The 16,484-nt window shown below is 39.9% G+C and overlaps 1 protein-coding gene across 6 annotated transcripts in view; it reads right to left on the bottom strand.

The window, feature by feature from the left end:
- Nucleotides 1–16,484, bottom strand: part of hvcn1 (hydrogen voltage-gated channel 1) — a 46,648-nt gene that overhangs the window by 5,856 nt on the left and 24,308 nt on the right. For 5 of the 6 annotated variants that reach the window (XM_084352396.1, XM_084352393.1, XM_084352397.1 and 2 more), the window contains one exon: nt 7,376–7,488. The exons of the other annotated variant lie outside the window; for it this stretch is intronic. In XM_084352396.1, coding sequence (XP_084208522.1) covers nt 7,376–7,488 — 113 coding nt within the window. The remainder of the gene's footprint in view (nt 1–7,375; nt 7,489–16,484) is intronic. 6 annotated transcript variants of the gene reach the window in all.

The raw sequence follows: 16,484 nt of genomic DNA, 5'->3' as shown, positions 1-16,484 counted from the left end.
ACCCTGGACTAAATTGAGTTTGACACCCCTGAAGCATATCTACCTATCAGAAAGTGTTATGGTAGAAAGGCCTTAACGCTACCTTCTGCTAGTACTGACCAAATTCCTCAACCAATAGAACAACCATGGCCTCTCCACAAAAGGGGGACAGATGCATGGTTAGCTGTGGCATAGAGGTGTCATAAACAGCACAGGAATCCATTAGGTTATGAATGACATTTTTGATGTTGATAATTACTATGGCATTGATTAAGAAGGGTAGTAGTAGTAGCCTATATTGGTTACTGTTCATTGTATAAGTAAAATTTGACATGTTCAGTCAATATATTTTATTACCCATATATGAGCAGATTGCAACTCGATTTGAAAAATGAGACCTTCCCCGTCACTCTAGGTGTCGTGTATAAGCCTTGGAGCTCAATTGGAGTTCTCATGGAGCCAACTCATGGAGTTAGCTAACACAAACACAGACTCCCCAAGCTGCATTTCTTCCTATTGTAAATAAATAATAATAATCTCTTCTGGTATATGTGGAGCATTACAACCTCACTATTTCTTTTTTGCTGTCCCAGTAAATCTGGGCTTTGTTGATAATTGGCGGACTTTCTGGGGAAAACCTGGTCTGATTAGGAGAGAAGGCATCCATCCCACTTTGGACGGAGCGGCTCTCATCTCTAGAAATCTGACCCATTTTATTAGCCAACCATCAACCTGACAACCCAGAGTTGAGACCAGGAGGCAGAGCTGCAGTCTTACACGCTTCTCTGAGCTTCCATTAGATCAGTTGCACACCCAAAACTTTATTGAGACTGTGTCTGCCCCCCGACCACCTAAATTAATCAAATCAAAAGTCAGCAGAAGAGGAGTTGTGCATGAAAATCTAATAAAAATTAACAGCAACTCTACAATTTCAAAACAAGACAAGACAATTAAATGTGGACTCCTAAACATCAGATCCCTGTCATCGAAAGCTGTATTAGTAAATGATTTAATATCAGATTGTAATGTTGATTTATTCTGTCTTACTGAAACCTGGCTGCATCCTGAAGAATATGTCAGCCTGAATGAATCCACTCCCCCTAGTCATATTAATACTCACATTCCTCGAGGCTCCGGCCGAGGAGGTGGTGTTGCAGCTATTTATGACTTAAGTCTGTCAATCAATCCTAAACCTAAATTAAATTATAACTCATTTGAAAGCCTTGTTCTTAGTCTTTCACATCCAACGTGGAAAACTTTACAGCCAGTTCTATTTGTTGTAGTGTATCGAGCACCTGGTCCTTACTCAGAATTTTTATCTGAATTCTCTGAGTTTTTATCAAGTCTAGTCGTCAAATCAGATAAAGTAATTATTGTAGGTGATTTTAATATTCATGTGGATTTCATTAATGATAGCCTTAGTACTGCATTTATCTCATTATTAGACTCTATTGGCTTCTCTCAGTGTGTACATAAACCAACTCACTGTTTTGACCACACCCTTGACCTTGTTCTAGCTTATGGTATCGAGATTGAAAATCTAACAGTTTCTCCACAGAATCCTCTTTTATCAGACCATCACTAAATAACTTTTGAAGTTCTATTACTGGACTACACACCATTAGGCAAAAACTCCTTCACTAGATGTCTATCTGATAGTGCTGTAGCTAAATTTAAGGAAATTATACCGCTGGCACTTAATTCAATGCCATGTCTTAATATAATAGAGGACTCCTCCGCTAACCTCAGTTCCTCACAAATTGATCATCTTGTTGATAGCACTGCAGGCTCATTGCGAACAACACTGGACTCTATTGCCCCTCTGAAAAAGAAACCCATAAAACACAGGAGGTTGGCACCGTGGTATAACTCGGATACACGCAAATTGAAGCAAACATCACGGAAATTTGAAAGGAAATGGCGTTCCACCAATTTGGAAGAATCTCGCTTAGCCTGGAAAGATAGCCTTAAAATATATAGGAAGGCCCTCCGCAATGCCAGAGCAAGCTATTACTCGTCATTAATAGAGGAAAATAAAAACACCAGGTTTCTTTTCAGCACTGTAGCCAGGCTGACAGAAAGTCACAGCTCTATTGAACCATGTATTCCTACAACGCTCAGTAGTAATGACTTCATGAGCTTCTTTAATGATAAAATTTTAACTATTAGAGACAAAATCCATCATCGCTTGCCCTCAACTGGCACTATTGTATCTTTAAACACAGGAACCTCAGAAACAGTTGCAAATTCTGACTTATATTTAGACTGCTTCTCTCCCATTGACCTCCACCAACTAACTTCGATGATCTCTTCATCTAGACCAACAACTTGTCTCCTAGACCCCATCCCAACTAGGTTGCTGAAAGAAACTTTACCTTTAATTTGCTCATCTCTACTAGAAATGATCAACCTGTCTCTATTAACAGGACACGTACCACAGTCCTTTAAACTAGCTGTAATTAGACCGCTTCTTAAAAAGCCTAATCTTGATCCAGAAGCTTTAGCCAGCTATAGACCTATATCCAACCTCCCTTTCCTCTCCAAGATCCTTGAGAAAGCAGTCGCCAACCAGCTATGTGACTTTCTTCATAACAATAGTTTATATGAGGATTTTCAATCAGGTTTTAGAGCACATCATAGCACAGAGACGGCACCGGTCAAAGTAACAAATGACCTCCTAATCGCTTCTGACAAAGGACTTGTCTCTGTCCTGGTCTTGCTAGATCTTAGTGCTGCATTTGATACCATTGATCATCACATTCTACTACAGAGACTGGAACACTTAATTGGCATTAAAGAACCCGCATTAAACTGGTTTAAGTCCTATTTATCGGATCGATTTCAGTTTGTACATGTTAATGATGAGTCATCCCTGTATACCAAGGTTAGTCATGGTGTTCCTCAAGGCTCCATGCTTGGACCCATACTATTCACCTTATATATGCTCCCTCTAGGAAATATAATTCGGAAACACTCCATAAACGTTCATTGTTACGCAGATGATACCCAGTTATACTTATCAATAAAGCCAGATGAAACTAATCAGCTAACTAAACTCCATGCATGTCTCAAGGACATTAATCAAATCAAATCAAATCAAATCAAATTTTATTTGTATAGCCCAAATTCACAAATCACAGTTTGCCTCAGAGGGCTTTACAATCTGTACAGAGACGACACCCTCTGTCCTTCGACCCTCGATTCGAGTGAGGAAAAACTTGCCCCAAAAAAAAAGCCCTTTTAACAGGGAAAAAAAATGCGGAAGAAACCTCAGGGAGAGCCACAGAGGAGGGATCCCTCTCCCAGGACGGACAGACGTGCAATAGATGTCGCATGTACAGAGCAGATCAACGAGATCACAATGTATTCAATTATAAGCGATGGTTGACAGGAGTGAAAGTACACAAAGATGTATTACAGCAATAATGATGAAATGCACATGGAAATGTGATTACTAGTGATAACAGTAGTAGTGATCAATGGCAAGGATGGTATGTAGCAATGCAGTACGATAATAGTAGTGGAACGTATGTAACAGAGATGTGACTAATATTAGCGACAGTAGTGGTGGGTGTCAGGCAGGGTCATGGCAGTAGGTGCATCCACGATCAGGCAGGGCCATAGCAGTAGGCGCATCCACGATCAGGCAGGGCCATAGCAGTGGGCGCATCCACGATCAGGCAGGGCCATAGCAGTGGGCGCATCCATGATCCACGACCCGGGCGCGGCCAGGATCCAAGGGAGCCTGTAGGACTAGAAAGCACAAGGACTCCGGGGAAGAAGTAAGTCAGTGACATGCAGAGATGGGGCATGTATACAGGCATAATGTATACAGATGGAGAGGAGAGGAGAGGGGAGGAGAGAGAAGCTCAGTGTGTCATTGTCCCCCGGACTAGGCCTATAGCAGCATAACTAAGAGCTGGTCCAGGACACAGCCCTAACTATAAGCTCTATCGAAGAGGAAGGTCTTAAGTCTACTCTTAAAGGTAGAGAGGGTGTCCGCCTCCCGGACCAAAACAGGAAGATGGTTCCACAGAAGAGGAGCTTGATAACTGAAGGCTCTGGCTCCCATTCTACTTTTGGAGACTTTAGGAACTACAAGTAATCCTGTGTTCTGGGAGCGTAATGCTCTAGTTGGGTGATAGGGTAATATGAGCTCCTGGAGATATGATGGTGCCTGACCATTGACAGCTTTGTAAGTGAGGAGAAGGATTTTAAACTCTATTCTTGATTTTACAGGGAGCCAGTGCAGAGAGGCCAGTACAGGAGTAATATGATCTCTTTTCTTAGTTCCTGTCAGTACACGTGCTGCAGCATTCTGGACCAGCTGGAGACTCTTTAGAGACTTGTTAGGGCAGCCTGATAATAGAGAATTACAATAGTCCAGCCTGGAAGTAACAAATGCATGGACTAGCTTTTCTGCATCTTTTTGAGACAGGATGGGCCTGATTTTTGCAATGTTACGTAGATGAAAAAATGCAGACCTTGAAATTTGTTTTATGTGGGAGTTGAAGGACATATCTTGATCAAAGATAACTCCCAGATTCCTGACGGTGGTGCTGGAGGCCAAGTTAATGCCATCCAAACTCGCTATATCATTAGATAATGCATCTCTAAGGTGTTTAGGACCAAGTACTATAACTTCGGTTTTATCTGAGTTTAACAGCAGAAAATTGCAGGTCATCCAGGTCTTAATGTCCTTGAGACATGCATGGAGTTTAGTAAGCTGATTAGTTTCATTTGGCTTTATTGATAGGTATAACTGTGTATCATCTGCATAACAATGAAAGTTTATGGAGTGTTTCCGAATTATATTTCCTAGAGGGAGCATATATAAGGTGAATAGTATGGGTCCAAGCACGGAGCCTTGAGGAACACCATGACTAACCTTGGTATACAGGGATGACTCATCATTAACATGTACAAACTGAAATCGATCCGATAAATAGGACTTAAACCAGTTTAATGCGGGTCCTTTAATGCCAATTAAGTGTTCCAGTCTCTGTAGTAGAATGTGATGATCAATGGTATCAAATGCAGCACTAAGATCTAGTAAGACCAGGACAGAGACAAGTCCTTTGTCAGAAGCGATTAGGAGGTCATTTGTAACTTTCACCAGTGCCGTCTCTGTGCTATGATGTGCTCTAAAACCTGATTGAAAATCCTCATATAAACTATTTTTATGAAGAAAGTCACATAGCTGGTTGGCGACTGCTTTCTCAAGGATCTTGGAGAGGAAAGGGAGGTTGGATATAGGTCTATAGTTGGCTAAAGCTTCTGGATCAAGATTAGGCTTTTTAAGGAGCGGTCTAATTACAGCTAGTTTAAAGGATTGTGGTACGTATCCTGTTAATAGAGACAGGTTGATCATTTCTAGTAAAGATGTGCTAATTAAAGGTAAAGTTTCTTTCAGCAACCTAGTTGGGATGGGGTCTAGGAGACAAGTTGTTGGTCTAGATGAAGAAACCATCGAAGTTAGTTGGTGGAGGTCAATGGGAGAGAAGCAGTCTAAATATAAGTCAGAATTTACAACTGTTTCTGAGGTTCCTGTGTTTAAAGATACAATAGTGCCAGTTGAGGGCAAGCGATGATGGATTTTGTCTCTAATAGTTAAAATTTTATCATTAAAGAAGTTCATGAAGTCATTACTACTGAGCGTTGTAGGAATACATGGTTCAGTAGAGCTGTGACTTTCTGTCAGCCTGGCTACAGTGCTGAAAAGAAACCTGGTGTTGTTTTTGTTTTCCTCTATTAATGACGAGTAATAGCTTGCTCTGGCATTGCGGAGGGCCTTCCTATATATTTTAAGGCTATCTTTCCAGGCTAAGCGGGATTCTTCCAAGTTGGTGGAACGCCATTTCCTTTCAAATTTCCGTGATGTTTGCTTCAATTTGCGGGTATCCGAGTTATACCAGGGTGCTAACCTCCTGTGCTTTATAGGTTTCCTTTTAAGGAAACCTATAAAGCACCTATAAAGACCTGGATGACCTGCAATTTTCTGCTGTTAAATTCAGATAAAACCGAAGTTATAGTACTTGGTCCTAAACACCTTAGAGATGCATTATCTAATGATATAGCTAGTTTGGATGGCATTAACTTGGCCTCCAGCACCACCGTCAGGAATCTGGGAGTTATCTTTGATCAAGATATGTCCTTCAACTCCCACATAAAACAAATTTCAAGGTCTGCATTTTTTCATCTACGTAACATTGCAAAAATCAGGCCCATCCTGTCTCAAAAAGACGCAGAAAAGCTAGTCCATGCATTTGTTACTTCCAGGCTGGACTATTGTAATTCTCTATTATCAGGCTGCCCTAACAAGTCTCTAAAGAGTCGTGAGCACGTGTACTGACAGGAACTAAGAAAAGAGATCATATTACTCCTGTATTGGCCTCTCTGCACTGGCTCCCTGTAAAATCAAGAATAGAGTTTAAAATCCTTCTCCTCACTTACAAAGCTGTTAATGGTCAGGCACCATCATATCTCCAGGAGCTCATACTACCCTATTACCAAACTAGAGCATTACGCTCCCAGAACGCAGGATTACTTGTAGTTCCTAAAGTCTCCAAAAGCAGAATGGGAGCCAGAGCCTTCAGTTACCAAGCTCCTCTTCTGTGGACCAGCTCTTAGTTATGCTGCTATAGGCCCAGTCCGGGGGACAAATGATACACTGAGCTTCTCTCTCCTCCTCTCCTCTCCATCTGTATACATTATGCCTGTATACATGCCCCATCTCTGCATGTCACTGACTTCACTCCTTCCCCGGAGTCCTTGTGCTTTCTAGTCCTACAGGCTCTCATGGATCCTGGCCACACCTGGGTCGTGGATCGTGGATGCGCCTACTGCCATGGCCCTGCCTGACACCCACCACTACTGTTGCTAATATTAGTCATATCTCTGTTACATACGTTTCACTACTATTATTGTAATGCATTACTACATACTATCCTTACCATTAACCACTACTACTGTTATTACTAGTAGTCACATTTCCATTATGTGCATTTCATTATTATTTCTGTAATACTTCTTTATGTACTTTCATTCCTGTCAACCATCTATTATAATTGTATACATTGTGATCTCGTTGATCTGCTCTGTACATGCGACATCTATTGCACGTCTGTCCGTCCTGGGAGAGGGATCCCTCCTCTGTGGCTCTTCCTGAGGTTTCTTCCGCATTTTTTCCCTGTTAAAAGGGTTTTTTTGGGGGCAAGTTTTTCCTCACTCGAATCGAGGGTCGAAGGACAGAGGGTGTCGTCTCTGTACAGATTGTAAAACCCTCTGAGGCAAACTGTGATTTGTGAATTTGGGCTATACAAATAAAATTTGATTTGATTTGATTTGATTTGACCTTTAATTTCAGATGTAGTATGAAGCTGCTGTAAGGACTTACCAGTCTATCACTGCGCTCCTGCAGCTCTGTGACTCTTTGAACAAGGTGGTCATAGCTATCCTTCAGCTTATGGATGCTCTGTTGTGCACGTGTCTTCACTGACACGAGGATACCTGTAACACATTCAAACAGTCATTTCCACGTGTAGCAACTATGCAGGGTTCTTGTGCTCTTCTTCGTCAAATAAAGATTTAATTGCTAACTCAAGGAAAGCCTTAGAAATGATCATCATAAAAACCATGCTAAACTGGGTCTGAGGCTGCTGGGTAAGAGGAGGGGGGTCATTTATGGCAGTCTGAGGGTGGGCCCATAGTCTCATTATCAGCCCATGGTCTTAAAGTACACTCTAACAAGTTTCTGTAGTTTTCACAGCATTGTTACTGTATAATGAAATAAGAACCTGTATACACCATTGTCCTGTAGATCTGCAAATCATCGTGGTCAAAATTCATTGGCGGGTGAATTCTATAATAAATGTATTTTTCTTGTGAATCATAATACAGTATTTTTGAGCTGGAATTTTTCTCAGCAGTAGAAAAAATAATCTGTTTTAGCTGATGATTTGGTTTTGCATTATAACACAGATGTTTTCTAGTTTTTGTTATCATGCAGACAGAGGAGGATGTGCAATCACAGGAGAAGCCTTTGTAATGTAACTGTAACAGAAATGATGAGTCTAAGCTGATGGCCACCTGCTTTTCTCCACACAACTTTATTGCATAAATTTATTGAGAACATTCCACACTTTCTTCAGTGTTTGATCTCTAAGGTAACATTTTGCAACTCTGCAAATATAGCTCTCATGTTTCATGTTGAGTTTACCGTGTGTGTAACGGATAAGGTTAAGTGTGCACTGGTAGACAGAAGTAGAAAGACTTTGGCTTTTTTCTTTTCTTTCTTTATTCACATCAGTTAAAACCATGTATAACATAACATACTCCTTTAAATCTGCAATAATCTTATGTGAAATGGGACACCCTAGGAAGCTTAAAAAGCTTATTAAGAGGGGCCCAGGCACAACGTAGATACAAGTACGATATACATACATACACGTTTACATACATACGTATAAAATAAAAATTGAACAAAACAAAACAAAAACAAAAACAGACAAACAACATAAGAATAAAATGAAAAACATATTCATACATGTACACATAAGACTCTCAACTATACAAACCAGACAAAAGATACCCTAACCTAAGGCTAAACCTAACCTAAGCCCTATTCCTAACCAGGTCCAAGTGGTCACGTCACCAACAGTCCAAAAAGAATTATGCTACATTGACGAAATGAGTAATTGCTACATAAGGATCAGGACTGAGAATATTTCAGCAAGAGGTGCCTCCTTAGACGATATTTAAAAACAGGTATAGATGCTAATAGCATTGTGCATAATATTATCTGAAGATTTCGTATTTGCATATGAAATCATGATTGATATTGTTTTTTTGGCGACATTTAGTTGATCACATCATTACTTTGGATAGTAGTAGGGGTCAACGGATATGTTTTTTTTCACGGTTGATACTGATAACGATTATTAGTTATGAAGGAGACCAAATATTTGGAACAGATATGCATTCACATTAAATATGAAAATGTTAGTGTCAAAATTTAGAATTTGAGATACCACAAGCTCCAATACAAAACTTAACATAAATACCTTTGAGCATCTGTTTAATTAAAATAGAACGTTCATAGTTTTATATAAAATAAAAGTGCATTTCAGAATAATATATTAAACTACTGGATTATAATTACTAATGCATTAATGTATTCATAACTTTAATGTTGCAATAGGTTAAGGGGAAGCTCAAGTTAATTGTGTTTATACTGCTGGATAGTTTCATCTATAACAGTACATCAATTTATCAGTTGATTTTTATTTTATAATCTGAATCAGCGAAGTAACTAGTGACTAAAGTTATCAATAAATTTAGTGAAGTAAAAAGTATAATGTTGCCTGAATAATGTCGCGCCAAGACATAAGAGGTAGCAGAAAATGGAAATACTCAATGTACACAGCAAGTAACTCAAAACTGTAGGCTACTTGTACTGTGCACAAGTACATGTTGTACATGTACAGGTTGGGCTTGGGCCTGTGGCTCAGGAGGTAGAGTGGGTCGTCCAGTAATAGGAAAGTCGCTTGTTCAATTTCCCCGACTCCCCCTGCTGCACATTGAAGTATCCTTGGGCAAGATACTGAACCCCGAATTGCTCCTGATGAACAGGTCGGCCTTGCCTGGCAGCCTCTGCCATCACTGTATAAATGGGTGAATGTTACAAGTGTTGTATAGACTGTATAGACTGGAAAAGGACTATAGAAATGCAAATACAAGCTATTCCACTTCTGGGATTAACAGAGATGTTACATGCAGTTCTGGTACGGCCCTGGTAAGTGCAAGAAATTATTGTAAAGCCTAACAATTTTTTGCGAGGCAACTGGCTAAATAATGGACCAGTTAACAAACTCACGTTGTCATAGGGCTAAGGAAGCTTAAATAAGTTCCAGCTGCACTGGCTCCCAAGTTATTCAAAGCTATAACATTAGCTGTGGGTACAGAAATAAACTGTTTTATCTTGCTATTGTTAACTCTCTCAGCTAACGTATCACTAGTGTTACAACAAAGTGCATTGTTGGGGCATTATCAGTGCTGTAACTGGGAAACTGGGCATGCTTGTCATAAAGTAAATAGATCATGGGATTGTTGTGTTTTTGGAACCTCAGTGTAGAGGACTGTGATGTTTTTTTAACTTTGGAAATACCTGCTACCTTACCTCTGTAATGCAGCTCTGCCAGCTCACCAGAGCTATTCTCCTATCTAGCCTGTGTCTCTGTGCCTGTCAGTGGCACTGAAAGGCTTCAGTGGTGATTGTCTATTACTCCTGTGACTTGTAACAATCAGAGTAGTGTGGGCGGGATATTAAGTGAGACTACAGAGTCAAAGGATGATAAGGAACATATTAATAACATAACCTGCAACGATCCTCCAGCATCAGGGCCCATCTTTTTCCTGGCGCTGTGCTGTGTCTTTGGTAGTTTTAGACCGACGGTCTTAAAATGAGGTGTGATCAGGTGCCTTGCTAGTGCATCCCGGAGCAGCAGAAAGTGTTTGCAGTAAAAAAAATGTCAATGGGCCCTTGATCTAAAGTCAATGTCACCGTGATTTACCTGCTAAATAGAGGGCTCAGTATTCATATAGCAACATGCACCTTACAGGTTTACAACGCATGTACACTGTGCTTTAATGATTAGAAAGGCCGCTTTCAGTCATTTAAACATTTCCTTTCCATGCACGTAGTAATGTCACTGTAGCAAATATCATGGCTCATTTAAGCAGCAAAACTAAATCTGTAGTTATAAACAGGACAGTACAGAGGATACTCTCCAGAGGAAACAGCAGTGATGGCGCTCAGGAGTCGGGAGATTTTCAATAATCAGTGAAGTTAAACTCTGTCTCGTGCATTAACGCTTGCATCGTCTCTCTTAAAGGGGAGACAACCTTAATGTTTCTGTTACTGGAGTCCATTACAGGTTATGTTATTAATGTGTTCCTCGTCAAAGATGAATTTTTTCACCCACACCCCATCCCTTATTAATAAGAATGATAGTTCTTATGACCTGTCCTGTCCGATCAGAGGACTGAGATCCGCGCAACACATTACGCACACAGAGACGCACCGCAGTGCTCTTCCTCCTCCAGTTAAATGGAGCATTTCTTACAATGTCAACCTTTTCAAGATTTCATTGTCCTTCTTTTGCGCATCAACATGTAAAACAGAATACGAATCAAAGACATAATACACAAGTAAGACTAAAACTAAGAATTGTTTGAGCTTGTGAAATGTAGTAAGTAGGGGAGAGGGGTTTTCCCCTTGATCTGTTTCCCGGTATATATAAATTTCACATTCTATGTGTGTGTAGCAGACAGCAGCAGCAGGTGGGTAGTCAGGAGGGCTACTTTGACTACAAAGCTAATTAGCATTACAGTGGACCTTTTTGTTCACCCAATGGGCCATCGTCCAACAGGTCTCCCTACCCCCACATGGTGCATTGACAGACAAACAAATTACATGATGTTTACCATTGCTATGGCAACAAGTGGCGACTGCCGTTAGCACATATGAGCTAGTTTTGCTCCATCGTCTGAAGAGCAATAACCATAAAATTACAATTTGACAAAATCAACTACAGCTACCAACAGGCATAGTCCTTAAAACCTTAACTACTGTGTTTTCATAGGTTACATTGCCAAAATCAGAAAAATAACAGCTAAAATCCCTGAGCAGCTACATTAGCATTATCGACAGTTGCATCCACACGTATGCAGTTACCTATAGTTCCCTCAAACAATGTAATGAAGACGCGCATCAGAGGGGAGTTAGAAGTGGGTATACGCAATGCAGACTGAAAAATATGTAGTTACACATCTTTACTTTATTTAACTTATTTAAGTTTAACAGATCTTCTGTGAACTATCTGCCGAAGCAGTCATATTAACATGCCGTTACACTACATACATCCGTTTCCTGTGGAGTCAACCAGCCTAGATACGCACAGCGCCACTCTGCCATTGCCGAGCACATTGTGGTCAAACGGGGTATAAAATAAGTTCCTGTCATCAGGATTTTACTGTCGTTATCGGGATTCAAGCACTCTGCTGCCACCTAGCGTCTATAGTTATCAAGTGCAGCCCCCCCTTTACTCCCGCAGCATCACTGCAGTAACACAGCAGCAAGCACGTCATATGAAAGGAGAGACATCTGTACAGCAGAGCCAAAGTAGCACACTTTTTAATAAATATATCTTATTAGCAATCGGGTAAATAAAACACAGATACAGATAATAACAGATAATCAGCCAAATTCCGGATATCGGAATTGGTCAGGACAATATTTATTGAACCCTAGTTAGGACTAACAATATTGGGTAAAAGTTGAATTGAAACTGTGTGTGTGTGTGTGTGTGTGTGTGTGTGTGTGTGTGTGTGTGTGTGTGTGTGTGTGTGTTTGTATGTATATGTATGTGTGTTGCTGCTGTCCTGGCAACATTTGAAAAAGCTTGTTAAAGCTAACATTAGCTACTGGTTTTTCTCTTCCTAGCTACTGTAGTGCATAGGTACTGAAGCAGGCCAAGGTGAAACAGAATGCCACAACAAGTCAAGACTTTTAAGCAGTTACAAAAAATTTGACAAGAATATGTGTTTTCTGAGCTTCATCGCAGGGCAGACTGCAACAGCTAATTTAGGCTTAACAGTTAAGCCTAACATAGACATACAGGGGTCTATGGCAATTCCTTTTAACATTTAATAGTTAGACCGGTATATATTTCAGATATAAATACATTCTTCCTATCAACAATTGTCATTTCAGATATCCATAACACCATTCTTCCTATAACGACTGTAAACTACTAGTCAAAACTAAAACCTTCTTGCCATAGTGGTCTCATTCTTGACACGCATAAAAGCATAAAAATTAAGATGGCATGATATCTGATTGCTACCTCAAAGAAAAGTGTGGGAGAAAAATCTACAGCCCAGAACACTCTGGCCTCACAAGATAAGATGTCGTACGTACCCTGTATAAAGGTTAGGCCTGATAAGGTATGGATAGTGATGTCCGATCTGTGAGTTTATACCTCTCATGGTCTTTGCAAACTTAGCAGATTGAAGCTGCTGTAGATATGTCTACAAAACAGATCTCTGACAAACCAAGGCTGTTGTTTATGTAAACTCATAGCATGGCCTTTGACCTATCTGCTGTAAGCAGACTAACTGTCTCCCACGTTTTTTGAGCTTGGAGAATACAACCTGACACTAGAGAAGGTTCGGGAGGATTCATTTGACAATGCACTGGGCATACAGTTGTGCTGTTAGTTTGTTCCTCCTTGCAAGTTTGTATAAACTACTTCAACGTGAGTCATCAGTGTCTCTGAGTTTTCTTAATCTCTCCTGAATGGCCAAGCGAGCCGAAATTCCACAACAAAAAGGAAGAACCCCTTTTCCTTTGGCTGAATTTGATTTTCATAATTTTATAGTATTGTCAAAACATCACTTTTCTCTTTGATTTATTATCAAAGAGGGACAAAGGATGTCACACTCACTATGGTCAACATGCAGTGTTGGGGAGACTTAAACTACATGTAGTTGAACTACATAGCTTAACTACAATTTGCTGTAACTTGCTGGTAGTTAAACTACATTCATATTTTGTGCTTCGTCAAGTATTTCAACTACTTTTTGGGTCATTTTTTGTAGTTTAACTACTCAACTTACAAACTACAATTTTGGGCAATAACATGAAATATTTTTTATAATAAAAAAAAACCTATATAATATAAATTTTATTTTATTTTTCTTTGAAAAAAGCTAAGCCAACGCTGCCTCTGATTGGCTTGCCCTGGCAGCACTCAAATGCTCCACAGAGTGGGTGGGTCTTTATGCCAAGGAAGGCAGTGCTCATATGGTACAAGCACGTCATGGACAACCCTCCCGCTACCGATGCGCCCCCGAACACGCCAGCCCAACCATGGCCATATTTGAGCATGTACATGTTGGATATAGATGGCTTTTTAGTGTTGGTAAAGATGTTTTTAGTGCCAAACGGAACCGGCTGTCTGATAAAAACTTTGAGAGACTGCTCATGTGTCGTGTCAACAAACGATTCTGCCCTGGAATCTAGTGTTAGTGCCTCTGAAGTTCCTGTGATGTTGACCAAAAATGTCAGCTTTTGTTCTTTAAAAAGTAAAACTTGAGTTGAGAGGCATATTTCTGCTGGCATGTGAATTTTTTGTAGGCTATTATATTTTGTTTCATATACACCATATGTTGATTTATTTAACGCTGAGTTAAATGAGTATAATGAGTATAAGTAGTTGCTAAAGCTACTTTTTTTAGCAGTAGTTTTACAAACTACATTTCTCCAGGGGTAGAAATGTAGTTTGTTCAAACTACTGCGAGGCTGAACTACATGTAGTTTTACAAGCTACGCTGGCAAAGTAGCTTCCCCAACACTGTCAACATGGTTGCCAGCCATCTACGAAAAACTAACACATACTGTACGTGCGGATTTTATTTATAGATGAGAGCAGTCACGCGTCACTGTGCTGTCGACAGAATGATCACACCTCCCTTTGGGTGGAAACCAACGTTGTCAAAGTGCTGGCACCACATTGAAAACATCTAATAGCACCATGTCTAAAAGCCGCTGTGTGCATATTTCATGTCAAACAATACAAAATATCAAAGGTTGTGATTTATTTTCCCCACAGAACAGTAAGACAATAAGAGAAGAGATCTGTGGCTTCAGGTCATCCACAGAGAGGATGAAAATGGTAAACCGTGAGACCCAGCCAGTCAATACATGTCCGTCTGTGTCGAACACCTCATCACAGGTTAGTTATTGATGTTACTGAGTAAATTACATGTGTGCCGATTGTGTCTGTAGATCGAAACACATCAAAAAAGAGCTTCTGTAAAGTTGTAACTACAGTGTTTACTGTGAAAATATAGCCGCAAGTGACTATTTGCAGGGTTCCAGCCTACTTCGCTCAAGAAGCACAATCTTCCAAAATTAGGCCACAAGATTTGGAGAAATTTGTGAAATTCTATCCACCAGGTTTTGAGGTGGAAAAATTTGGTATTTGTGGGGCCTTGGTAGAGTTATTCCAAACCTTAGCCTGAAGGTATGTTTCAATTTTTAGATTGGTGTAACCAAGTCAGCCTGATGATGTTTCAATTTCTGTGTTGGTGGTGGCCAATTTATAATTTATTCAGTGATAGGCCACGCCCACGTCCTCTAATTAATATGGCACTTCAGAGTAACAATCGCCCCCAGATTATGCAAACCAAAATTGGTGAAAGTAAGTGGCGCTGATTTCGAGATATGCAATTTCGGTAATTGTTGCGCCCCTAAGGGTTTTGCTAGAAGTTCTACAAACTTTCATGATGATTGGACAAATAGTTATGGCCAATTTATTATTTATGATGTAATAGGGCATGCCCACTTGCACCAATCAATTCGCCCCCTCAGATACTCACCCTTAGTCTATGCATCCCAAAAATGGTAAAATTTTGTCCAGCAGATTTTTAGATAGGTGATCGTGGGGTTTGTGGCACCCCTATGGGTCGTGGTCAAAATGCTTTAGTAGACCGATTTGCAATCGTGTCATGACGATATCTACGTGTCATGATTGGACCAATGGTTATTAAGTTATGTTTAATTCATTGTAAGCACCACTTTTTTGCGATGATATTATGATTGATAACGTCCATGTTTTTTGACCAATCTTACTCAATTATGATAGAAATGTGTATCTCTGTCTCACAATGCCGTATACTAAATTTGGTGTGGATTGAGTAAAATCTGAAAAAGTAGATGTGACTTTACTGTTTTTCAGTTTATGCATGACTGTCTTCTACACAAAACATGAAGTAGAACTTAATTGAAACCATGTTTGCCATAATACTTATCCAACTTTAAATATTCCTTGGTAGGAAACTTGAACTTGAATAACATTTTTTCATTGAAATACAGCTTAAGTTACTTTACTGTGCAAAAAGTACTGCATGATAAGTAATATCGTAGGCCACCTCCTCTGTCCAAACACGACCGTTCCAGTTTGACATAGATGGATTCCTTTACTCCTCTTTTAAAACCATCTGTCTTCTCTGGCCAAGATGAAGACCATTGTTGTTTGAGGGCAACAATGTAAAGATCTTGGCCAGAGCAGAACGATGGTTTGAAAGAGGACCTGCTTTTAGAATGGAGTTTGGTTTACCAGTCTGTCCACTCGACAGACTGCCAGGACCAGATATTTTAATGTTAGTAACACACAGAAATTGAGCTGACCTTCCTTCTAATAATGAATCTTGTAAACAGCATAAAGTAACGTTGGAAGTGGACCTAAACTGACCTCTTTTCTCGTCCTTACAACTTGTAGTTAACGGTCGAGTAATTAAACACAAATGTTTGTCAAAAAAAACAATGATTCTGCTTCACCACAGCAATGTAATTAGTTTACAATAAAGTCACATTAAACAGATTATAAAACAGCAAAATAAAGTGTCTTACTGTCAGGTTCGTCCACTTTGATGGAGACTGG

Source organism: Pagrus pagrus (assembly GCF_965226575.1).
Source record: "Pagrus pagrus genome assembly, chromosome: 5".
Taxonomy (NCBI): Eukaryota; Metazoa; Chordata; class Actinopteri; order Spariformes; family Sparidae; genus Pagrus; species Pagrus pagrus.
Note: the sequence above shows the minus strand (reverse complement) of the source record. Positions and strands in the feature narration are given on the sequence as shown.